This window comes from Leptidea sinapis, chromosome 8, assembly GCF_905404315.1.
Source record: "Leptidea sinapis chromosome 8, ilLepSina1.1, whole genome shotgun sequence".
Classification (NCBI taxonomy): domain Eukaryota; kingdom Metazoa; phylum Arthropoda; class Insecta; order Lepidoptera; family Pieridae; genus Leptidea; species Leptidea sinapis.
In genome coordinates, this window is record NC_066272.1 from 15,191,385 (window position 1) to 15,217,416 (window position 26,032).

A 26,032-nucleotide genomic window follows, 5' to 3' on the forward strand; every position below is an offset into this window, starting at 1 on the left:
CCTGTTGCAGTTATTTTGCTGGAACGTTGCGGTGCAGGAGCAGTATCTACTGCTGGAGTTCCAAAATTCAAAGTTCCCAACTTGGGCAATCCTTACTTCTGGACGACGTTCAAATATCAGTTTAAAATAATTGTTAAAGATGGGAGGAAGAGTAATCTCATGGTACGCATACTCGCTCTTCGAGGAATTGGCTTACTTATCTTGCAGAAAGTAACAGAAAATAACTGGACTTGGAATTACTCATTCAGGCTCTGAGGAACTCGATTTATGGAAATTTAGCATCTGTAACATGTGTACAGATCTCGATTCAAAAATATATTTAAATAGCAGTTTAAAATAATTGTCAAAGATATAAATAAGTATATGTATATAAGCTTTTATTTAATCATACAAACTAGGTGTGTTTAAGTTAATATACCCTGTACAAATTAACCACTTTGGACCACCATATACCCTAGCAAGTTTTGATTGGTGATTGCATCGGTGGGGTTTGATGTATCTTCGAGTATGTGGTCCATGAATAAAACTTTTTATAAGTTTGTGATTTTTTGCACTCAAGACGCCATCAGAAAGTTCTTGTAGCAGTGAAGTATATTCTGGTTTCGTTAGTTCATTTTCTAAACGCCTCATCTAAAATCAAAAATAAGTTTACAATTTCATGGCTTCCATAAGAATCTTAAAAAAACATACCGATGAATTGAGAACCTCCTTCTTATTTTGAAGTCGGTTAAAAAGGAGCAGATATATTATATTACTTGCGCGTGGGATACGGGACTAGCAAGCGTCTTTATTGGGACATACATTGACAGTTATAAACGTTTACACTTATGCACAAGAGAAAAACACACCGCCTTTACACGATAACTTAAATCAAGCCATTCCTTTTTACATCAATTTGATGTGCTGACAAATGTGGTGTTTGTAAGTATTGACATTTATATCATCATTGAATTAATATAAGAAAATAAATTTCAATACTTACAATGACTTTAAGTTGACTGTTCGTTAGTGGAGTAGTGATTGGACCTAATAAAAGAATGCTGCTGTTTTGTTGTAGAGTATCAGGGTCGACAAGAATTATTTCTTCACTAACGTTACTTCTGATTTCTTCGTTTATAACCAAAAACATAAACTCTTGAGGTTTTAGATTTTCCGACTGTATTTTTGTGTTCAAACCGTCCTGATTCATATCGGTCATACCTTTTAATTTTTGAAATCCGGTATTAGGTGTTTTTATTGATCCAGGCTTTTTACAACATAATAATTTGAGTTGGTTGACAAGAACGTCAAATAGTAATTCTTTTCTCTTCTCGTCAAGATCGTCAACATCAAGTTGTGGACGAGCGTACAGTAAACTTTGTAACTTTTGCAGTGCTAAATAATTCGCATCTGTAACAGAATCATCATGAACAACCCTTTTATTTTCTAATCTAAAGAATCCCATCTGCCCTGGACCATCTTTTAAAGGTTCATCCAACTTATTAAGACGTGGTTTTTTATTATTTTTGTGTTTTTTTACATTCAACCCAACAGCAACCTTTGCAATATCATTAAGATCGTATTCTGTTTTAGCTGGTTGTTCATTCAACAGCCTTAATAGTTCTTCATCAGAAAGTTTAGATAGTAAATATGTGACATCGTTATCTGAAACAACAGTAAACAAAATCAGTCTCAAAATTTACACTGCATCTTTCTTTACTAGCTACCCCTCCCACTTCTGTTGACTCGCCCCGGTCACGGGCAGTACGACCAGACGTGTACTCATTACTAGGTACGTTAGAAACATTATATTTTTGATAATTTTAATAGAAATTGTGTTCATATAATTCTATAGGATTACGCTAGTAAAGTTCCTAAGCGGCATGTTTTTTCGTTCATACATTATTTTGCAACCATTATTTAGTGACATGTATTTTATATCAAAGATTTTATCCACTCTTGATGTCATAACGCCATCGTTAAACCACCGGAGCGTAGCTACTATTGGCGTTATTGATTTTAAAAGTCATAAAATACAGTAGGTTAATTTATATTTCTTTTAACATTTTAAATAAATATATAATACGGTTTAAAAATAAATTACAATTAAATAATCCTCTTTAAATTGTGTACTTTTATACTAGTTCAGACACTAACCGTTACTTGTTACAATTGTCCCTCTCGGTAATTGGTTTTCATATACATATGGGACATAGCTTTTTCCCGAAATCATTTCGGCTAAATCCCTTTCAGATCCACCAGTATCCATAATTAGTGAATATTTATTATTGATTGGCCTTTGTGTTTTAGTGAGCTACAAATAAAAAAATACTTGGTATCAAATTCGTACTGAATTCTTCAGAAGCTTTGCAATTTTTATATTATATTAAGCAGCAGGCACCAAGGTCAATTTGGAGGCTGGTAGTCCGTCGATTGAAAATCAATTTGACGGGTTATAGCCCGTTGATTAAGTAAATCGCTGAAAAACAACACGCCAGGTCGTTTAAAGTCCATTAAAGAGAAAATTGGTAAATTTGAAAAGTTATGTTAGTTAATTCATTTAATAAAACACTAGAGAACATGTAGTTTGTTTGGGAGTATAATAATAATATTATTTGTATATAATAATAATATTCAAATCATTTTACAAATATTAATCTTATGAAATAAGTAATAATAATATCAAATTAAATTTAAGTGTCTACTATTTATCTACGACCTACTTAATTATGCATCCCGTTAATTCTTTCGTTTATTTATTATTAATTTGTAATAATGATATTATACAAAATAATTATTTCACTAGACAAAGGTTAACGATGCTTATAACATTAACTTAGGACAAAAATTAATAATTAAACTAAAAAAGCTATTTGCTTTAGTTACCTATTTTTATTTAGGTTATAATAATGGCTATAAAGCCTTTGTGTGTTCTGCAAGCTCTGTTCAGAAATTTATTCTAATTATTAGACTTAGAATAATAATAGATCGGTTGTTCCTTTAGAGAATAAGAAATGGAAGCTTAACTTTTACCCATGTAACGATTGTTTGTTGAGATATTTGTAAAATGTATTTAACTCCTCTTGAAACTGCCGACAATGTTCAACAGAATCACAAAAATCTTTGTGTCACCAGTATAATGTAACATAAGTTTGTAATGTTGAAAACAATGCATCACGACATAAGTAAAAACGTTGAAAAGAAGTGGACCAAGATGAAAGCCCTGAGGCACATCAGATGTAACAGGTTTAAGACGATACGGAAGCTTTCCTGGCTATTCCCGCGATGGTGTCCGTGAGTTTGTATGAATGTTTGTGTGTGTGTATATAAACTTCTTATAACTTTTGAACGGCTCGACCGATTACACCACGGTTGGCGGAATTCGAAAAGGCTTGACCAAACATATAATTTGAATACAATTCGGACCGGTTCGGACCAGTAGATTTTAAGAAATCTCACAAAAACTATATTTTTTTATTCATATGTGGTTTTTTGGAATAACTTTTTAACTGCTTTACCGATCAATTCTAAAAACTAATTAGCTCTTAACATCAAAAAACCACATCGATACCCACCAAGCCGGTCAAAATTGACTGATTTGTTTGTGAGTTAACGTTGACGAAAGAAAAACGAAAAAAGTTTTTTTTCGAATTACTTTAAAATTCCGAGTTCGATCAATTGAAACTACTCAAATATTCTAAGAGGCTCAAAAAGATGTGTCGAATGCCGCCAACCGCGTGAAAATCGGTTTTTATATTCATTCAAAAGTTATTGCCGTATGAAAATTCAAAAAATAGTGTTTTGAGCTCGAATAGCTGAAAAACATAGAACAGCTAAGTCTTTGAGCTCAAAATAATACAAACTATATTTTTGAGCTTGAAGAGCTCAAAATCGTCTTGTACAATTTGAAGCGATGACTATTAGGGTCAACCGTTTTCCAAATTTTTTTTTATTATGCTTATATTCATATGTCATTTTGTGAAAAAAAGAGCATTTGCAAAGTGGTTTCACAAAATCATACAATAGTTTTTACTATAAAAGAAGAATAACCACACTAAACTATTAAACACGAATAGGGCAAAGTGCTAGTGGTTTAGAACAAGAGGAGATAATTATTATTTGCGGTTTTTGATGCTGTTCTTTTATGATCTTCCTAGTTACTGCATATTCATCCAAATGTTGTGATTTTCATTGAGTGTTAATTCTGATAATTCTTAATAAATTTGACACGTGTTTCGTCTCTACACGAGGCAGCCTCAGGAGATGTTGACTCGCTAAATTCAGGCACGAGGCTCATACTCAACTGTAAACTGCATATTTAATAAAAGCGTTGAATACTGTATTTTTTTTTAAATAAAACTTCTTTTCTACAACATTTTGAAATAAGTCGTATACAATTAGTAAATTATTACCTGAGACCAATTTATTCACTCAGAAATTGTTACTAAATTGCCAATATTTGAAATAGTAACAAAAATTTCAACCTTTTTAAAAAGTAGAACAGAAAGTTAATGACGGTGACGTGAAAGGTCTATCTATTAGGTATATATCTACTACTGAACACCCCAGCATCTTACACACATTTCGACGCCTTGTTTCTAAAATTTGTTGCAAACATATTTCTCCTTTCCTATCAACTAAATTCATTCCAACTCAGTTTGGTTTCGGCTGCGGACGTGGTTGCGAAGCTGCAGTCCACGCTGCGCGAACTTTTTTGGAGAGTAACTCTGGTGATATCTTTCTAAAATTTGATGTGAAAAATGCTCTGTTGATAGGGGTATATAGCTCTGCTGAGAGAAGTTAAAAATTCAATTCTTTCAATCTATCATTATATTTGGGAATGTTATAGTGAACCATCCAAATTATTATTCAAAAATCATAATATTTGGTCTTCCGTTGACTGTCAGCTAGGCAACCCTCTTGGTCCAGCAATATTTAGCCTAGCCATTCATTCCGCCGCTGAATGAACCACATCAATTTAGATGTGGCCTTCCGGTAGATGCTCATGGGTTATCCTGCCTAAAATCGTCAGGCCGTATCAGTCGTCACGCCAGCATTAATGAAATCATCCGCAGGGCATTTGCCGCTCTTTATATACCAGCTGTTTTAGAACCAAATGGTATTACCCGCCGCGATGGCAAGCGTCCTGATGGAATGACGTTGGTGTGGGACGCTACTTGCGTCGACACTCTGGCTCCTTCTCATGTCCAAGGTACGTCAGTTGGTGCTGGGGCTGCGGCTTCGACTGCAGAAGACAGCAAGCGTCGCAAATATGTTGGTCTCAGTGAGTCATACATCTTTGTGCCGTTTGGTGACGAGACACTTGGCCCGTGGGGCCCAGAGGCGCGGAGAATGTTCAAAATACTATCTTCGCGCCCCAATAAGGCTACTGGAAACCCAAGCCCTGGCAGCTATTTCGGTCAACGGATCAGCCTTGTTATCCAACGCATTACCGCTGTCAGTATTATTGGTACGCTTCCACGTAATGATAGTTTTAATTTTATGTAGTCATAGTCTTGTAAATATAGTTATAAGATTTGTTATTATACTCTAAAATTAAATTTATACTCACATTAAAATTTAAATTCGTAATTTTTATGTTTAAGTTGAAAACTAAAAATGTATTCATATAAAGGTATTTAAATACTTTATCATTAACCTATTTCAAAATATATGCTTAATGTCGTGTTTCAATGCAGCACCTAAGTTTTTCGATTTCTACTACTTACTATTTTGGACAAAGACTTAGCGCAAAAAAAACTGGGTCGATTTAGAAGCATGTTTTTACAGAGTCAGCCTTTTTCGGCTCTGTAAATAATAATAATTACAAATATTTGTTCCATTCCAAGCAAATATATTTTTTTGTTTTTTTATCTAAGTACAAAGTAGTCGACGTGGTTTACTTACCGAGAGCATTAACATAATTAAACTTAAACTACACGTTATTTTTAAAGAAACAAACATTCCGTCCGGTTATTCAAAAGTAAAATTAATATATTATATAGAGCACTTCAATCATCTACTTTTGAAAATTCTATACTACACTTCAATAATGTTTACTTAAACACAATGAACAAAGTGCTCGTAAAATTCAAGTTTATGATTCTGATTTCTGATAAGTCTGTCGACCGTAGAATTGACTTTAGAAAATAAATATTATGACTTCCTTTTGTGCTGGACGCTGGTACGTTACATAAATTCTTAATTCTGAATTAATTGCTAAGCAATTAAAAACAGCCCTTCTGCCAGAGTGTCTTGCGTCTTTTCTCCTTAGGTTTTCTATTATTTTTTATGGAAAAGGAAGACAATCGAGCGTACTGATCGCCTGGTGTAAATAAATCACCGCCACCCACATTCTCTGGAAACCCCAGAGGAATCACAGGAGCGTTACTCTCCGTTAAGGAAGGTGTACGCGCTTTTTTTGTAGGTTTTTGTAGGCCACCCGTACGCTCGTTTGTCCTCCTTTTCCATAAAAAAACAGTAGGTACGCTAAAACCACGTCAATTCTTTCTTCTTATAAAAGGTAGCGCTGCTCTATGATAGTTAAATTTGAGTGATGTGATCAGTTGCAATTTTTTGTAAAAACCTAGTCATATATGTTATATTAACGCACAAACTATTACTTAAACCTTCAACTTACCAAGGTTATCCCTCCTAATTGTTATCACTCACCAACGGACAAGCTATCACGTGATGGTTGGAGATTACTCTGCATAAGCAGGAAAGCCGTCTTCAACTGACACGTTACCACTTGATAATAGGTCATCACCCTGCCCGTTTGAATTCAGACATCAACTGAATAATTGTCCATGAATAAGGATATTCATGGTTTTTATTTTATTGTTTTTTGACAGTAAAGGTAATATTTATGTAGAGGTGCCACATTGATTATGGATATATCGAAGCGTTGAAGTGTATGGAAATGCCAACATGTCAGTCGGTCTCCAGGATCAGATCTCGAAAATGCAGCAGGGAGATGTCAGACAAGGCGATGTCATATAGCCCAGGCTGTTCACCGCGTTGGAAGATGTCTTTAAGCTTCTGGACTGGAACGGACTGGGCAGCAATATCGACGGCGAATACAACACTCACCTTCGATTCGCAGATGATATCGTAATCATGGCTAAGACCATGGAAGTCTTAAGCCATTTGCTCGATGGCCTCAATACAGATTTGCAAGGAGTAGGTCTCAAAATTAATAAGGACAAGACGAAGATCATGCCTAATGTCCATGTCACACATACTCCCGTAAAAGTTGGGAGCTGTACTCTCAAAATTGTTGACGAGTTAAAAATCCAGTTAGGAAGCGCCCAATTTCGCGAAAGAGGTCACTCGTCGAATCCAACTCGGATGGGCAGCGTTCGGAAAGCACCGTAAAATCTGAGGAAAAATATTTGAGGAAGCTCATGGTCGCTCAGAGAGCACTAGAGTGGGCTATGCTCGGAGTTTACTTGCGAGATCTAATCAAGATCGAGGAGATCCGTAGGAAAACCAAAGTCACTGATATAGGCCATGTGATTGCAAAACTGAAGTGGCAATGGGCAGGGCACATATTCTATTCTATTCTTTACATTGTGGCTTTTGTGGAAAAGTCACCACGACTGAGCCAATGTCAAGTTGAGGTAGTCTACCAAGTAATGAGTAAAGGTACGGTGTTGAAGAGCATTCCAGTTTTAACGGTAATGATCAGTGTTTATATACAAAAGTTGTATTATTTTATGATAAATCTGAAACAAATACACCAGCTGTTAGTAAAATTTGAAATAACTTAAAAAACACACACAGATATATTACAATATATAAATATGTATAACTTATGTATGTTACTTAAAACTTAATCTTATTTTTCCTAATATATTTACATAAAATATTTACAAATGGAGTAAACACCAGGGAAAGGAGATACTTAAAGGAAGTAGGACGGGGTATTTCAGAAGGTATAAAATTGTATAGATACATGGACAGATGGCTGGTGTGGCAGAAAAGTCGTCGAATGGCGACCACGTACCTGAAGACACAGTGTTGGTTGTTGGTTGACCGATCGTCGTGGAATCTTTGGGGGAGGCCTTTGTCCAGCATTGGACCTCTTACGGCTGATGATGTGAAGTTCATATTTCAATTCAGCCAAGCGAAACTTAGAAAAAAAGCTATTCACACGATCGTATGAAACGTGCAGTCATTGATTGATGGTGCATATAATCTTGTAAAACACGGAGATAGCCGAAATCCACTATGTTATAAGAAACTATTCACTTTCAAACTTAGCCGGATTATACCTCGTCGCCAATCGCCATACTGTAATTACTACCTACTATTTCAAACAATGAAATGACTGTACGTTTCATAATAAACTAAATTTCAATTTTGAAGTCCCGCCTCATATTACATAGAATTTACATTCTCTTTGGTTCATTTCATTTTACATTGACGTTTTTCTTACCAAACATTGATGTTTCACGTTTGTTAATTGTTTGTTGTTGACCTTTGCCTGTCCAGATGGACGAACAGAACCAAAAAAAAAAAATGTTTGTTGTTGATAAAAGCCGGACTGAAATTTTAACGCTTGTATTTTATATAGTAAATACTAAATTCAATTGTATCTTATTTAAAGATGAATATACCGTTCCCTGTATTGTTTCCTCGAATGGTTGACCCTAAATGGTTTAACGCGGATAGTCCTTGCGACGAAGAAGCAGAATTGACTGTTTTAGAGCATGCAAATGAACAATGGGTGTGTACTATTTATGAAAATAAAAACCTAACTCTTCTTGATTGTTTTTTAAATAAATAATTGTAAATATTTTAGTTTTTGGCTTTATAATTAAATATTCATTCTCTTACTTCAGCTGAATTCAGTTGGAAGACAATTTGCTAAAAGAGCTCCTGTTGGAAAAACAGATCAAGAACAAATAGAGGAAGAAGCAGAGACTGATGAAGAAGGTACTACTCACTTAAATTTTTAGCACCTTTAATTTGTTACAAATCATAGAACACTTCATACAAAAATTGGATCCTTAGTGATAAGCTTGCTAAGTACATGGATTCTAATAGTTGCATCAATTAGAACATACTTAAGCTATTGAATGGCAGCAGTAAAAATATTCACAGTTTATTTGACTCTGAATATTATTATAATAATAAGCAGTTGCTACTAGTTTAGTATGGTTAAAGAATATATAATAGGACAAGTATGAAAGTCTCACTCTGTATAATCAATTAATGAAATGGACTCTTGCGATCATACAATAAGGTGTAATTCAGATCACACAGGGTTACATTTTTATTCATCTAGAAGTTGCCTCCCTTTCTATTGTATGACTCTTACCTCTTCTGAATACATGGGTGGTAGTTTTTGACTTTCAATCAAATCAGCCTAAACTTTTCGACATTTTCACAGGCGTCACAGCCTATCTAGAGATAAAATAATCTTAGTAAAATTTATAGAATTTTAATTATTTTTTGCTTATAGGAAACGATGATACAGATGAGTCAGATGAATCTCATGATGAAGATGAAGAGTTAAGGACTAGTTATTCTCCAGCTCGGAATAACAATGAACTGGAGCCAGACTCTCTGGACGATATCCAAGATGCGCCTAATTTAAATGCGTCTGATCAAAGTGGTTTATGGCCATCTCCATAGATATAAGAAATGTAATTAGTTAAATAAACATATATAGGTTTTTAGTTGTTTATCTTACTTTTATCAGTCACAATTTGTTATTTTTAAAGTGTTATCCCTCACTTATGGGATTAATTATACATATTAAATATGTAACCAAAATTTATGAATGATGCGGGACTCAAACCCGCAACCTCTCAGGTTCTATCCAAGAGCTTTTTCCAACTTAGCCAACTGTTCGAGTATCAGGGGTTGTAAATTTTGTTATACCTTCTTCAACTCTCAGGTTGTGGCTCCATGTACAGGATATACCTTTTTTATGACAAGGGATGAAATGTGCAGGATTGTGTTAATAAATATACCCTGCACATTACAATGCAGTGCCACTCAGGATTCTTGATAAACACAAACATTCTGAGTGGCACTACAATAATTGCGCTCATCACCTTGAGACATAGATGTGCTATGGCGCCCTTCAGACTGAAACAAAATAATGCTTACACATTACTGCTTCACGGCAGATAAAGGTGCTGTTGTGGTACCCATAATCTAGCTGGCATCCTGTGCAAAGGAGTCACCCACAGGTAAACCTACAAAATATGTTAGGTACATTGCTACATACATACCTACATTTACAACACTCCAGATATTGAGGGGATGGTGTGCGGGAATATGAATAAATTAAGAATCTTATAGTAAAAAAGCATATCACAGACGTCGATATATTTTGTGCAGTTTCATGAGATTGGCACAGAGCCGTTGTGTAAGGCATAATGGTATACAAACCTGTAACTATCCGGGCTCTCGTTTGCTCCTCAATGTCAGTACTGAACATCGCCCTATCCACCGAGTGCGGTATCCTTTCTGCAGATATTCTTGAACGACGCGCGAAAAATGTGGAGCAGCCAATAAAAAGCGAGACTCAACTCCTTACGCAGGAATTGTAAATAATTCGGTCTGTTCATCGTGTCATCGGCGAACAGTTCCAGCACTTCCTCCTCCAAGCTGTCTAGCAACCGTGGCTGGCCTGCGTCAGCGTACTGGAAAGATTTGCGCAACGACAACTCCAGACCAAGCGAGAGTGCAAAATGTTCTTCGTATTCCCTGCGAGCTGCGGTCTCGTTACGATGATTGCACCCTTGGCAAATTAATATTATCCTCCTAATCGGACAGTGGGTGTCACAATAGCTTGAACCGTTGACTGTTGACTCACACCACGGAGTCCCCAGTTCGCTACTCGCCCGGCACGTACCAGCGTGTTTTCGGTTTTTGAATTCATATGGAAATATGTTTATTTCACCTACGCTCGACACGCCACAAGTTAGGATATCATCCCCACCATCTGGATCCCCACAGTGCGATTTATTTTTTATTTATTTATTTATAAACATACAGTTTCTTCTTAAAATAATACAAAGTCCTGTAAAACTGTTTACATAGTTTGTCTACAGGATCGAGCGAGTGTCATAAAATAAATCTTAAAGCGTATTTTACAAAGTTACTGCAACAATAAATATTGTAAAATAGTTTTTTTTTCAAGGAGCTTTCTTCCACGTACTACAAAGCTGTGGAATGAACTTCCTTGTGCGGTGTTTCCGAGACGATACTACATGGGTACCTTCAAAAAAAGCGCGTACACCTTCGTTAAAGGCCGGCAGCGCTCCTGCGCTTCCTCTGGCGATGCAAGAGAATGTGGGCGGAGGTGATCACTTAACACCAGGTGACTCGTACGCTCGTTTGACCTCCTATTCCATAAAAAAAATATACGTTAATTCGACGCTTTATAAGGTCGGCAACTCTCTTGTAATTTCTCTGGTGTTACAAAAGAGTATGGGCTGCTGTGATCACTAACCATCAGATGACTGTGTTCACCAGTGGGAGGCTCCTTTGCACAGGATGCCGGCTAGATTATGGGTACCACAACGGCGCCTAATTTTGCCGTGAAGCAGTCATGTGTAAGCACTACTGTGTTTCGGTCTGCACGGCGCCGTAGCTAGTGAAATTACTGGGCAAATGAGACTTAACATCTTATGTCTCAAGGTGACGAGCGCAGTTGTAGTGCCGCTCAGAATAGTTGGGGCTTTTCAAAAATCCTGAGCGGCACTGCATTGTAATCGGCAGGGCGTATCAATTACCATCAGCTGAACGTCCTGCTCGTCTCGTCCCTTATTTTTATAAAAAGGACTTATATGCCTGTTTGTGCCCCTTTTATATAAAAAAAACTTTGTCCATTTCTGTACGTCTGGTTGCCAATTAGCAAAGGCCTCCTTGAAGACTCCAATCTTTCCCATTCGGGCCTTTCTGTGCTACTCTACCCCAGGTTGTCCTTCAACCTGTCATCCCATCTAATCTGTGGTCTGCCTCTTCTTTTTTTCCATTCCTTGGGTACCACTGGGTGACAAATTTACTCCATTTGTCATTTACTCTAATCATATGTCCTGCCCATTTCCACCTGCTTTTTCCTGGTTATATCCTGAACTTTTGTCTTGAATTTGATGCTGCTATTCCTTACTTTGTCGATTATTCTTTTCTCAAGTTGACATTAAAATGTTGAGTTTAATGATTTAAACATGAAAATATTATATATTTTACTAGCTGACCCGACAAACGTTGTTCTGTATATAATAAATAAAATAATGTTTTTATATGAATTTGTCAATAATATATCATAACATCAAAAATTACTTCGTAAAATATGCACCCTGCTGTCGTAATGAAATTGTTTCACAGCAGAACTTATGTATGGACACACCAAAGGAAAAACAAATTTGTTGTTTTTATTTAATTTAGCAACATTTTCCTATTTATTCACCTTTTAAACCTTCTCTGGACTTCCAAATAATTCAAGACCTAAATTTGCCAAATCAGTCCAGCCGTTCTCGAGTTTTAGCGAGACTAACAAACAGCAATTAATTTTTAAATGTATAGAAGATAAAGTATGGATTACCTAATATCAGGTTGTATGAAACGTGCTGTTGTTGACAGATGACGGCTATAATTTTTAAAAAACAACGGAGATAGCCGAAATCCACTACGTTTTAAGCAACTGTTCTCTTTTAAACTTAGCCGGATTATGATTCGTGGCCAATCGTCTTATTGATATTACAACTATTTCAAACTTATGTCAGATGACTGCACGTTTCATACTAAACTAAATTTCAATTTTTCCTTAGGTAGGCCTCTTATTACGTAGTATTTACATCCTCTTTGCCTAATATTTCTATGAACGTACCACCATACCTAACCTACATTTGGCGACATTATAGTACGAAAAAAAATTCTTTTTTAGGCCATAGAGTATAGAATTTTTCAAAGACTCAAAAAAGTAGGTATACACATAAATAACGCTCGCTTAAAATTACCTCGTAGAAAATATATAATATTATGCGACACGTTGTATAAATAAGTCAAATAAACGCTCGTGGAGTTATTCACCACGCCACTCGTAATATTTGACCCTCATTATACATTTGTTACATAAAATACTATTACGTTACTGTTAATTAATTTAATTTACGTTACGTTATTATTTTAATTTATTCACTTTTTTATATGCCTGTTTTCTAAAAATAAATATATAGGTACCTATAATATGTTCTCTCTACTTCATACCAATATATGCCTTTGATACCATTATAAGATATAGCACGGGATTTTATTCAAACTTGTATAAGTAACTTTTTACACACAGATTAACAAAACAAAGAAAAAGATCATCAAAACTTTTTAATAATATTTTTTTAAATTATAAAATACAGTCTTTTAATTTCTATAAATAAATTAAAAAAGGCACTGATTGTATCTGCCATGACTCTCCATGTAACTTGAGCATAGGATATCTCTGTATATATTAATTCTCTATAATACTGATTCATATATTGGTGTTCTATGAATTCCGTACATCAACAATGACATTGACAACTCTTGTCAGCAGCGGTCCAATTTTGTCACTTTCGATACTAGTCCATCTCTTTTTTAAACATCTCTCGATGTAGCTATGGTTTGGCTTTTGAGCTGCAGAAGAAATAATTTAATAAATAATTTGAAAAGAATAGAATATATAAATAGTCTTTAACATACTTTATAGTAATTTCCACTTAGATAAGTTATAGATGTGATAGAAATGTGAATTAAGTGTTAACTAACACTTAGATAATTCGACGTAATTCCAAAAAAAACGTTGCAAACCACAATCATGTCGCAATTGAGTTTAGAACACAAAACTATTCACGTGATTCATATTAACGGACTGACAAAAAATTGCAGTCCCTACTGTGACTCTTTAAATGACATCACGTCTTAATAGCCCAACCCACATGTACGGAATACACTAATATTTATTAAACTTTAAACACGAATTCCTTAACTGCGATGTTTGTGAACTACATCCAATTTATACGTCTATATAGAGATATGAAAGCTGTGAACACGTCGAAAAAATAGTGACCTACGTATCGCATAGCTTGTCACGTATACACTAAAGTAATAAACCTGGCCTTTTGTCATGTGTTGCCTGACAGCAAGATCTATTATATCTATACGTATAACTTATCAAGGCTAAAACTTGACAAACTTACATGTTTTATACATTCTGTACTAGTGCAGATGAAACTCCATGTACAAGGAGTACAAAAACGTTTATGTGGTAAAGCATACTATAACATCCTCCTCACCTCCCAACCTCCTCCACAACCTCAGGATGTGTAAATAATATTTTTTTACAACTAAGAGAAGCCCGCTAATTTTCTTGCGTTCTTCTGTCTGAGGCATACATTTTCAAATAGTTTGCAATTTGTGACATGCAATAATTTAAAATTCTATTTCGATAAAAAATATTTGATTTTGAATTTAACGAATGACAGATTAAGTACTTACATGGCGGAATTGAGCATTGTGCGGCGTTGATCGTAAAGAAAATGGCGCTCTTCTTGACAAGGGGATTGTATTCGTCGCAATAATAATGAAATGCCATCGCAAGACTAGATGGGAGTTTGTCAATATCTTTGACGAGCAGAACTCCGACGCGATCCACGACGTGCCGGTATTTCCTCATCAAATCAACATCTGATAGCGATGAGATTTCTTCGGAGGTGTCAAATATAACCTGCTTAATGTCATTACTGTAGTTACCTAGAAGTAAATAGTTGAATGTTAGAATACCGTTGTCGGTGGTAAGTTTCTTTGCACAGGAAATCTGGCTAGTTGGGCACCAATAGTTTTGCACAGTGCTTCTCCCGGGCATAAAAAGAAAAGGGAAGTCCCAGGCCCAAAGTTTTCTTAAGAGGCGATGGAGGGCATTTACCAGTGGAAAAGGCCGTTGCATAGGGTACCACAACGGCGCTTTTTTCTGCCCTGCAGCAGTAATGTATATGTATTATTGTATTTCGATCTGAATGGCGCCGTAGCTAGTGAAATTACTCGGCATATGAGACTTAACATCTTATGTCTCAATGTGACGAGCGCAATTGTAGTGCCGCTCAGAATTTTTGGGTTTTTCAAGAATCCTAAGCGGCAATGCATTGTAATGGGCAGGGCGTATCAAATACCATTAGCTGAACGTCCTGCTCGTCTCGTCCCTTATCATAAAAAATCTTCAACCGTTTCACCACCGGACATTACATCGAGATGCCAAATTTCACCTGTATCATGTTGACATCTGGCATTCTACAATCGCGCGTTTTGCGAGTGGCTTGCCTCACACTGCTTCTTTGTGGAATCAATTACTGGCAGTACAAACCAATACCACTCGAGGACCTTTAAGCATAGAGCATATTCCCACCTTAAAGGCCGGCAACGCATTGCTTAGCCCCTGGTATTGCGGATATCCATGGGCGATTGTCTTCACAACTTCCCATCAGCCTATCTCCTGTAAAGTGGACCCTCAGCCACGATTAAAGAGCCGAACAAAAATACCAAGATACGTAATATGAGGGTAAGTTTAAATAACATTCACACCCGTATCATTAGCGCCTCAGGAAATTTAATATGATTTCATTGCTCGATCGGGGATCTCTTGCCGGAGTAATATTTCTTTTCAAACTCTTAAACGGTCAAATACAATGTAGTAACCTCTTACAGAATATTAACCTTCCCCTTATTCATTCCATATTCCATAAAAACCATCCTGGGAGTTCAGGCACCTCTCGCTCGAATTCTTCGCGAGTACAATAAGTTAAACAATACCAATTCAGAACTTGATATATTCAGTAATTGGCTGGTCAGTTACAAAGAAAGTGTTGTTAAACACTTAGCTGGTACTCAAACTGCATTAGTCAAATAAGTAGTTTTTCTTTTTTTTCGTTCCCATTCTTTTTGTGTTTCAATTAATAAGTTAAATTTATAATTTGTACTTTCATTTCTTATTTTGTTTTTATTGTAGTCATAGTATTAATTATATTTTTCAGAAGTATTTTATAAGATACTTATACTACAGTTATAGGCAAAGAAGTCAACCCTAATGTCGTCAGAAAAGGTAAAAATCAGGCGATAGAAAGAGAGGCAACTTCTAAGTGAATAAAAATTTAGTCAATAGCGCTATGCGATCTGAAATACACATTATTGTATAACCACAAGATTCCCTATTTCTTTAATTTATTTTGCGGAGTGAGACTTCCATACTTGTACTATTATATATTATTTGCTCATAGTTAGCGACCACGTCTGCGTTCCGTACGTCATCAGTGGTAACAGACACTGATTAAACCTTCGTCTTCACACAGTGTGGTATTTGGGACGAGATTTTACGGAGCTTTCAGAACGGATGGCAGAAAGTTCGGTCGATAATGCTTGCAGAAAGTCGTTGCAGATATCTCTATTATTATTAGTAAATATATTATACTTTACATACGTAAGTATCTCGAGACAGCCGACGTGATATCCTTCATAAAATTATCGAATGATCTTGGATCAAATTTCTTTGAATCTCCATCATATGTGAATATAAATGATCCTGTGTCCTGATTTTCAAATATTGTACGAATACCTGTAATTATAATTTTTTGAAATTATTAACATATTATTTTAGGACTAACCCACATTTGAACCTCTTTGTACCAGTTGGAGGCTCCCTTGCACAGGATGCCGGCTAGATTATGGGTACCACAACGGCGCCTATTTCTGCCGTGAAGCCAGTAATGTGTAAGCATTATTGTATTTAGGTCTGTAGGGCGCCGCGCTAACTAGTGTAATTAATGGGCAAATGAGACTTAACATCTTATGTATCAAGGAGACGAGCGCATTTGTAGTGCCGCTCAGTATTGTTTTGGACAGGCGTATCAGCTGAACATCCTGCTCGTGTCGTCCCTTATTATCATTAAAAAATATGTACAAATTGAGATTTAAACAGAATAACAAAACTCACCACTACGTATCTGCAACATTGATTCGCTATCAACATTATATTCTCGGGCCAACGATTCAACTTCATTGAAAAAATTTAACTGAAGATTTTTTAAATTTGCCGTCTTCTCAACTGATCTATTGATTAGGTATTCGGGCAACGTGAAATATGCTATTATAGCTATCAATATAATAACTAAGATATATATCCAATATCCTATATTTTCATTTGATTTTGAAAAACTTATGTTAGATGTTATATGACTCCGGCTTGTTGATCGGCTCAGTGAGTTGTTTTGGTCTTCAGCGTCACTAGGATCATAAGATCTGTAATTATTAAGATAGTTATTACACCAGAGGAATTACAGGAGCGTTGCCGGCCTTAAAAGTAGGTGTAAGCGCTTTTTTGAATGTACACATGAAGTATCGTCCCGGAAGAATCGCACAAGGAAGCTCATTCCAGTTTTGTAGTACGTGGAAGAAAGTTACTTAAAAGCCGTACTGTTCAGTACCGCCACAGATCCAGATGATGGGTGAGATATCCAAATTTGTGGCGTGTCGTGCGAAGGTGGAATTCGGCGGCTGGAATCAGGTGAAACAGCTCTTCGGAACACTCTCCGCGATAAATGCGGGTCGTCCCCTTCCCTAAAATATGGTTGAGGGAGGCGATGGCTGGCTCATGCGTCATGCTCGTGAACGGGCGCTGCTTGTGGTGGCAGGATGATCCTGTTGCCGGAGACTCGTTTCAGATTCTTAAAAGTTATTGTGTGTATATATATGTATGGATATATACATATTCATTTATTTATAATCGCTTATAAAATGCTCACAGAATACCTTTACTTATTTATGGTGTATGTCGATGATGCAGCTACTGTACTCAATAACTTTTGTATTAATTAACATTTACTTTTTTGACTCGTGTAAGGCATTGACTATTTGACGTTTGAGTAAGTTTGTTGCATAATTTTACATATTATATTGTAATTGAAATGATTTGTAAATCGATGGAAATGTAAATCTTGATATAAAAGAGTGGCAATGAGTTTCTTGCTACTTCTTATCATTAGCTCAACCCTTTACGAAGTAGCGGTAGATTCAATAAGAAGAATATTTTTTTGACATCCAAGTGTCATTTCCGTGACATACATGTATAAAGTGATTTTGATTTGATTTTGAAGACATACAATGAAGTGACGTCTCTACGCAACGCCAAGTGACCTTAGCCATTCACGGAAAGAAGAAGTATAATATATATTATATAGTATTGTAAGGAAAATCTTTTTCTAACTCTAATTCAATGGCCTTGACTAGATGTTGTTTTAGGCAAAGCATGAAAACAGGCCAGGTATATTATTTTGGTGTGCGTGACTAGCTACATCTTACACTCGCAATACGATGGATTTAGAGTGCGGTCGTTGCTTAAAATAGAGGTTAACAGTCACCGCTATTTTATTCGACGTTTTCATAGCCATCAGTCTATCTAGACTTTATTTAAGACTAAATGCCTATGTTTGTATTTAAACTATCCAAGACTAATCTGGGCCAAAACGCAGTTATTACCAAATTCCGTAGGTCACACCTATTAGATTATTACAATGACCAAATCTAATGTTTTTAATTTAAATTTTCCGTTTGCTAAAACAAAATTTAGCGAGAACAATTTGATTAGCTTAAATTTTTGTATAGTCCCACTTATTCTATTAAATAAATGAACAAAAAAAAAAAAACAATATACTTTATATTCATTGTATAAAAATATTTATTTTTCTATTCAATATTATAACACATGTAGTTCTTCCATTGTAAAATCTTTAAAACTGTCTCAAAACATATTTTTAAATAAGGTTCCTATGCAGTTTCTTACTTATAATTCTTTATTTATATATTTTTATTGAATTAGGCGATATGTTGAGAAAATCTAGATTCGAAACATTATATTGGGTGAAGAAGAGTTTTACGTTGCCGATTAACCCGATCGTACGGTCTGGGGTTCAACATTTCTTCACCAATCGAATTGAGAACCTCCTCCTTTTCCAAGTCGGTTAAAAAAGGTTATTGACAGCAAAGCGCATCATTCAATATTTTCGGAGATCATAACAAAGCCACGACTGTTGTTCTTAATACGGAAGTTATAAGAATAGGCTGGTCAGCTTTAAGTCCAACAAGAAACATTCCAAAGTATTGACATTTTCATTAGATCAGTGGACCGGAGTAACGATATGGTAGAACTGGACGCCCTGGTTCTAAGTACATCTCAGAACCGGATATCAAAATACTGGACCCGGGACCGGTTTTGCATGCCCTAACCACTAAATTATATTTGGTGATTGGTTCACCGTTTCTTCGGTAGAGGACGCATATAGCGTCTATCTCTAAGCCTTGCGATTGGGCACAATACAGAATTGGACCGTAATTTAATTTCATACTAAAGCGCCCGCAGCGATGCACACACACATAGACACGATTTAAACGGCCGCTAAGCAATCTTCAGGAGGCAAAACTATTGAATTCCGTACGCAGTTGCGCAAGAGTACGAAATACTGTGATATTTTTTATAAATTTTTGAAGTGAAACTTCTTTATCGACGTATGAGAGAAATGTTATATTAAGCTCAAAATTATTGTTTCAACATTAAAGATATCCTATTCGAGGTTCTCGAGGGGACGAAGTTGGGATCATTTTTGAAATCCAAGATGGCCGCCGCGCAAAATTATGATTTCAACAATATGGGTATCGTATCCAAGGTTCTCGAGGGTGCACACAACGAAATTTGGATTGGTATGTCCGCTGCGCCGTCCGTGTCGTGTATGTACTGCGCTCCGGCCAGACGGAATACACGCATTACTCATAAGCATTAATCTGTAGTCCTTATTTGCAATTATTAAAATTAGACATGTTACTGTACACGACGGCGATAATTAAAATATTTTCAGTTAAATTCGTGTGTTAAATTTGTATGTAAATAATATTAATTGTTTAGTCACTTTTCCAATTCTTATAAATTGTTTCATGTTTTAATAGTGTTTGTTATTTGTTTTTAGATATTCATTGTATTTAGTTCATAAGATTTCACTATCACTACATAGTATAAAACAAAGTCGCTTTCTCTGTCCCTATATCTTATGGATATCCCACAATAAGATTGTTTTGTCATTTACTTTTTACGACAAATAATGTCTAATTTTCGAAGCGATTTTAACCAATACACCATTAATCCTTATTTAATTATATACCTTAAATGAATTGTTGATTTAATATAGATCTATATGGCCCTTTACAGCATATGATTTAAGCTCCTGAGACCCAGACCAATTTATTTACAAAATTTTAAAATAAATTACTATTTACTATATCTGAAATGTATAAAACTGTGGTCCCCGGAAAAATATTTAAAAACATCCCCCCACCCCACTTATGTTATGTACTCATATGAGGAGGTTAGGCGTCAGGTCCCGTATGAGGACATAAAGAGTTCTCCTAAAGTTATGCACAATTTGGACTTGAGTTAAATAAAACACTATGATTAACATCAAATTACTTTTATTTTGTAACTTAGAGTTATTTACCAAAAAAATAAACCTCAAAATACTTCTATTTTTACCTCAGAACTATAATCACAAAAATCAGTAATTTTTTCGTACGATTAGATACCTGTAATAGAAAATCGTGTTGAGATCAACAAAGAAATTAATTAAATGTACATTCAAATAAGTGTCTCTTAAAACAAAACGAATTCTATAAAATAATAAGAACTTTACTTATGAAATATTTGGAAGCAATTGCGATTCAAAGTGTTACATAAATAAATTTTACACTTTGCGCATTTGGTCTTGCTTGATTGTTTGCAGCCAGATAGCCGACATCTGTTTTGAACCGATGTTTTTAGCGGCATATGATCTGCTTTTTGACACCTTTTGATATCTGAAGGAAGAGAAACGATGGCCACCTTCCTTTTCTTATATTTGGGCTCCAACACTCCGTCGTCGGTCTCAGAACTGTCGCTAGACACGTCATTAGCTTCGATAAAGTAGTGACCTAGGACCATTTTGAATTCCTGCAGTTGCATTGTGTTTTTGCGAGCTACACCGTTCCTCACACATTCATGGCGATAAACAAACTACGAGTTAGTGACTGCTAAATCAAATATGTGAAACACTACTCGTACCGTCCACTTTTTTGTTCTGGCTCGCGATGGACAATCAGACCACATGCGATCTGCCAAATCGACTCCACCCATGGATAAATTATATTCTTTTACGACTTCTGGACGAGTCACGGTCGTAAACTTTGTTTTTTTTCGACCAGCGTTGACAAGTGTCAGTTTTTTCTTGCCATTTGGTAGTCGCCAACTTCCCATCTTCTCGTACTAAGGTAAAAGTTGTTCCGCGTCCCTTTGCCATTAACTCTTTATCTGGAATCAAAGCAATGTGCCGAGGTATTCTGTTGGCCATAATGGTACCCACGAGGTAAAATCCTTTTTCCAACATGGAGTCTGCAAGCTTGAGAGTGGTGAAATAACGGTCACAGTGTATAATGTGCCCAGCTACCAAGGTCCGAGTCAGAAACATAATCGAACATTCACCAAGACTGTAACGTTCTGTAAGTTCAGTCGGAAAGGTAGTATCGCATTGGTAAACTATCATGTCACAAGCAACTCCATTGGGATTGCCCAAGACAAGGACTTTTAACCCGAGAGCATTTGGCTTGCACGGCAAATATACTCTTATACCGCACTGGCCAGCAAACGGTATCATCATCTCATCTATACTCATATCAACAGTACGTTCTTGTTTATGACACCCTTCTAATACAAGATCCAAAAAAGGGCGAACCTTCCAGATTTTATCATCTATCTTCTCTTCAGAGATCTAATCATCATCGTAAACGACCTTCAATGAAGATCGGATTTTGAATAATCTATCTCTCTTTGTCTTTTTTCTATTTTGAGCTCTTTCAAAGTAAGTTCCAGTGTATGTCCGGTTCGTGACAAAGCGGTTCTGTTGGTTGCAGTGACCATTTTATCCAGTATGTCGTCGTCTACATATTCTTTTATAAATCAACTGGTTCCCATTTTGACCGATCACAAGGCAGGTATGCTGGTTGCTGTATACCTTTTAAATTTGGCTTGAATGAGACTCCTCACCAGTTTTGGTGATATAGAATACCAATTCGCCTGCGCTGCTGGACACCACGACCACGTTGGCGCACACATCTTACGAGGGCATGCCCTCGACCTCGAGATATGGCTACCGATACAGAACTTCCCCGTCCCGTTCCGCGTCCTCTTCCCCTTACTGACGTCTCACCTACCGCTTAAACTTGCTCTTCCTCGGCCACCGACAGTAGTTGCTACAGGTGGATGCGAAGGAGTACTCAAGCTTGCTGTTTCTTCGTCACTGGAAGATGTGTTTTCATCTAGTATTGGTATAGTGTTGCTTCCATTTTCATCGCCATCGGAACTGGAATCTCCACTAGAATGTGTTGGTGGAACTAGTTCATTTTCACTGTCTGATAATGGTTCACCATCGGATTCATTCAGCCAACTGAGAATTTCATCTTCTTTCAAACCTAAAAAATATCAATCTTTAGAACGAGTGTCATCGTGTGAGGACGTAAAAACATACCGAGAATTGTAGTTCAGAACGAGAGTGATCATATGAGGTCATAGAAAAATAAGGTTATCCCAAAAAGCGAAATTTGATGATTTGTGTGAAATACTGGTTTACAAATTTAGCTACATATTACCTCAACTGTTTTGTACAAAAAAACAACAAAATAAAGTAAAATTGTATCGATTTTTAGGATAAAAAACATGAAAACTCACCGCGCGGCATGATGGCTCCTTTCGTCTACAGTCTCACCGTCGCCATTAAAAAATGGCGTTCAGAAACCACAGAAAATACATATATTCAAGTATGGGAACACTTCGTTCATGCCCCAGACAGCGCGAAATTCAAATATAACAGTGCATATGTCATCGTGTGAGGTCTCGGGAGATTAAATGAATATTTTCGCAGATATTACAGATTTAAAAATTGCTGGACGTAGCTTTTTATCATTTTTTCAGTGAATGACATAGGATATATATTTTATACCCGTGCGAAGCCGGAGCGGGCCGCTAGTAATAAATAAGTAAGGGACTGGTCTAAGGATCAGAAGCAATCCGAAAACAGAATCTAGATCGAATTGAAACTTCGAATTTTAGTCCGAAAGGTTCTCCATAAATCGGCGGCAAGAACCCTCCGCCCGCAGGCTCTACCGCTCCGTTCAACAATCCCCGAGTCAGACGGGAATACATACCAAGTTTTCCAGAAAGAAAAGGCAAACCCTAGGTGGATTATTAAATTTCTTTTATAACATTAAATTAAAATGTAATTATATAAGATTCTATGTTTGGGTTACATACTGATTTTCATCTTCTTCATCTTCACTGTCATCATCATCTACTTCTCTTTCGCTTGTTTTTCTCCTTTTTTCTCTTGATAATATTTGATGTTGTTGTGCTGACGTACATGTTTTTTCTCGTGCAAATTTACTGAAAATTAAAAGAATCATGGTTGTGTACTGTAATAATTACTGAATGCGTTTTTATATTGGTTCATGCAGTGAACCATTAGTGACTTTAGCATTCAATTGGGGAGCCTTATACTGATGGATCCAAATCGGGATCTGACATTGGTTATGGAATCTAAGCAGAGTGCCCCAAACTTGGAAAATCTATCAACTTGGGAAACTTTACCTCCATTTTCGAGTCAGAGGTATTTGCCACATTAGAATGTGTGGAAACAATGGTACAACAAACGCTATGTTGGCAAGTGTATTTACATCTACACAGATACTCAGGTGGCCCTGTCTGCTATAGACTCAATCAGAACAGTCTTAAGACATGTGGACAAGTGCCGGCCTATACTGAATACTCTGGGAGAAATAAACTGGAAGAAAAGTTACATTTGAATGGGTTCCAGGATATGAAGGGGTCAAAGGCAATGAATGTGTTGATGAACTTGCAAGAATTTTCGCAAAAGCACTCAAATTGGCCCTGAACTTTTGTGTTGTCCCAAAGGAGTCTTGTTAAATAAACCCTTGATACATCTTGTTCACAGAACTGCTTAGTCTGTATTAGTGCAGTTGAAACATTGGTACACATCCCCTCTGAATGTGGTCCTTTAATGTCAAAATTTAAAATTTTTCACCTACTTGAGATACATGAGCTCACTGCAAAAGATTTAATAAGATTCATGAAAAGAATCAATCTTAGCAGTGAGCTAGTTAACAGTGGCTATCAAAATAGATCACTTTGGCCTCAGTGAAACATGGCTGCTCTGAACTGTATTAGAGCCGCTTTACCAACCATTATCATAACCATGATATATTCATACTTTTATTTTTAATACTATTATCATTCATAACATCAAAAATGATTTTGTAAAATATGCTCCCTGTTGTTATAGTGAAATTGTTTCACAGCAGAACTGTCCAACTGTGTGTCAATAAATTATCTCATAGAAAATATGTCCATACAAAACAAATATTGAAAATAAAAATAATTATGGGTCCCAAATTGATATAAACACTATCATATCACTCAAGTTGGACTATACTGCACTCCATGAAGTAATCCCCATTACAATCTGTTCATTAGTCTAGGAGTTCACTGGAATCAAACATCAGGACACTGGATTTATATAATATATTAAGATATTTGATGGATTTTAATACCACAAATCTAGCACTAACCCTCCTTGTCACATAAAACAAAAAGAAACCCATTTTCAAAATTTCCACAGTTGATTATCAAATCAAAATCACTTTATTGAAGTAGGTAAAGAATGTAAAACATTTTCTTTTTAATGAGAAGAAGTTGCAAGGAACTTATAGCAAATAGGGATGTCCCGAGTACAGTTTGACTCGGGCTTGATTCCCTTCTTGGAATCACCTACTTGAAAACCAATTTATTTCGAATCAAGTACACCTGACTCGCTTCTGGTTTAGACTTGATTCTATAATTACTGAAGTTCTGAAATGGCTTCTAAAAAGATATCATTTCTGGTTTGTAGATACCTCCTTAGTTCTAGATAGCACATGTACACAATGCTTTCATTAAAATGGTTGTTTTAGCTCCTTTTCGATATTTTCCTTTTTGTTCTAAAGTAGCAGTAGCAGACTAGAGTTTGGACTCTAGTAAACATTTGCATAAGCATAACACTTGTGTACTGGGATCAAATCATGGCTTCATGATTTGATTACTGTATAAATCGACTCTAGTCAACATGATCCACCAAAACATCGACTCAGCACATCACTAATTGCAACTCGTTTAATCATCATTTGGAGCTTCGTCATTTTACAAACCATTTCAGTTACACTGTAATATGTACTAATAATAATAATACAATAGTGATGCAGCAAAAAAACTCATACTAAAATTGATTATAATTATAATTTTATTTATTAAAAACATTACCCTACCTCATGATATTATCAACCTCATCGTAAGACTCATCATTATTGCTGTCTCTGCGTTTAAACTTATCGCGATCCATATTCACAACATTTTTTATCGGATGAATACTTGGCCTTTTTGATGGAAATTTTGGTGATTCCTGTTAACATAATTTGAATTAATTTATATAGATTTTAATATGAAGCACTAAAAAAATATAAGCCATGTAAATAGTTTAAACACCATTATTATTATAAGATTAATTAGACCAATTTATTACAAGATCGATAGCAGAAGTTGCATAAAATAATTACTTAAATCTTAATATTGAAAAATAACAATATTTCATACAAATACGGAATAAAAATTTTGAATAAAATTTATAAATAGCCTACAAAATACAGAACCAAGGGAGTGACAGCTGATATTACTTGACATTTTTTTTTTAATTTATTTAGTGGCACGGGATGCAAGTCCATAGGCCACACTTATTACTAAGATAACAAAGTTAAATTTTTCCTATAGTATTTACAATAAATTTGTACAATGGCTTGTATAACGATAAATTACACAAAATGTCTTGTAAAGTGGAAGGTGTCGTTTGCATTTTCTTCTTATCATCCAATGTTATATTTTGAATGTCTGCTG

The 26,032-nt window shown here is 35.8% G+C and overlaps 3 protein-coding genes and 1 long non-coding RNA gene across 5 annotated transcripts; 1 reads left to right on the forward strand and 3 right to left on the reverse strand.

The window, feature by feature from the left end:
• Positions 1–325: 325 nt before the first annotated feature.
• Positions 326–6,034, reverse strand: LOC126965712 (uncharacterized). Its single transcript, XM_050809460.1, has 4 exons — positions 5,887–6,034; positions 2,137–2,293; positions 983–1,644; positions 326–630 (listed from the first exon to the last, which is right to left on the reverse strand). Exons 1-4 carry the CDS (start codon positions 5,941–5,943, stop codon positions 382–384), a joined length of 1,125 nt encoding a protein of 374 aa, XP_050665417.1. The 5' UTR covers positions 5,944–6,034; the 3' UTR covers positions 326–381.
• A 2,419-nt stretch (positions 6,035–8,453) lies between these two features.
• On the forward strand, positions 8,454–9,661 carry LOC126965757 (anaphase-promoting complex subunit 15-like). The gene is made up of 3 exons (XM_050809516.1): positions 8,454–8,710; positions 8,826–8,919; positions 9,449–9,661. Exons 1-3 carry the CDS (start codon positions 8,591–8,593, stop codon positions 9,619–9,621), a joined length of 387 nt encoding a protein of 128 aa, XP_050665473.1. The 5' UTR covers positions 8,454–8,590; the 3' UTR covers positions 9,622–9,661.
• Positions 9,662–13,309: 3,648 nt separating this feature from the next.
• Positions 13,310–25,815, reverse strand: LOC126965714 (uncharacterized). 2 transcript variants are annotated; one of them, XM_050809463.1, is made up of 7 exons: positions 25,699–25,815; positions 25,411–25,544; positions 23,348–23,476; positions 16,961–17,265; positions 16,448–16,582; positions 14,476–14,730; positions 13,310–13,614 (listed from the first exon to the last, which is right to left on the reverse strand). In XM_050809463.1, exons 2-7 carry the CDS (start codon positions 25,482–25,484, stop codon positions 13,487–13,489), a joined length of 1,026 nt encoding a protein of 341 aa, XP_050665420.1. In that variant the 5' UTR covers positions 25,485–25,544; positions 25,699–25,815; the 3' UTR covers positions 13,310–13,486. The 2 variants fall into 2 exon arrangements, with proteins under 2 accessions (XP_050665420.1, XP_050665419.1); XM_050809462.1 differs by having other exon boundaries at positions 25,628–25,775.
• On the reverse strand, positions 20,465–23,311 carry LOC126965770 (uncharacterized). Its single transcript, XR_007729589.1, has 2 exons — positions 22,766–23,311; positions 20,465–22,509 (listed from the first exon to the last, which is right to left on the reverse strand). It is a non-coding gene; the product is annotated as an uncharacterized LOC126965770 (long non-coding RNA).
• Positions 25,816–26,032: the final 217 nt, after the last annotated feature.

Bases quoted from the DNA above. Each gene is read 5' to 3' on its own strand.
- LOC126965712 (XM_050809460.1), bottom strand. From the start codon at position 5,943: ATGTTTGTTTCTTTAAAAATAACGTGTAGTTTAAGTTTAATTATGTTA. The intron at 1,645-2,136 runs GTTAGTGTCTGA...CTGTTGTTTCAG, and splicing joins GACAATTGTAACAAGTAACG to ATAACGATGTCACATATTTA. The intron at 631-982 runs GTAAGTATTGAA...TTTTGATTTTAG, and splicing joins ACAGTCAACTTAAAGTCATT to ATGAGGCGTTTAGAAAATGA.
- LOC126965757 (XM_050809516.1), top strand. From the start codon at position 8,591: ATGAATATACCGTTCCCTGTATTGTTTCCTCGAATGGTTGACCCTAAA. The intron at 8,711-8,825 runs GTGTGTACTATT...CTCTTACTTCAG, and splicing joins AGCATGCAAATGAACAATGG to CTGAATTCAGTTGGAAGACA. The intron at 8,920-9,448 runs GTACTACTCACT...TTTTGCTTATAG, and splicing joins AGCAGAGACTGATGAAGAAG to GAAACGATGATACAGATGAG.
- LOC126965714 (XM_050809462.1), bottom strand. The intron at 17,266-23,347 runs GTATGTAACCCA...TAATAATTACAG, and splicing joins GATGAAGAAGATGAAAATCA to ATCTTATGATCCTAGTGACG. The intron at 16,583-16,960 runs GTGAGTTTTGTT...TTATAATTACAG, and splicing joins AATGTTGCAGATACGTAGTG to GTATTCGTACAATATTTGAA.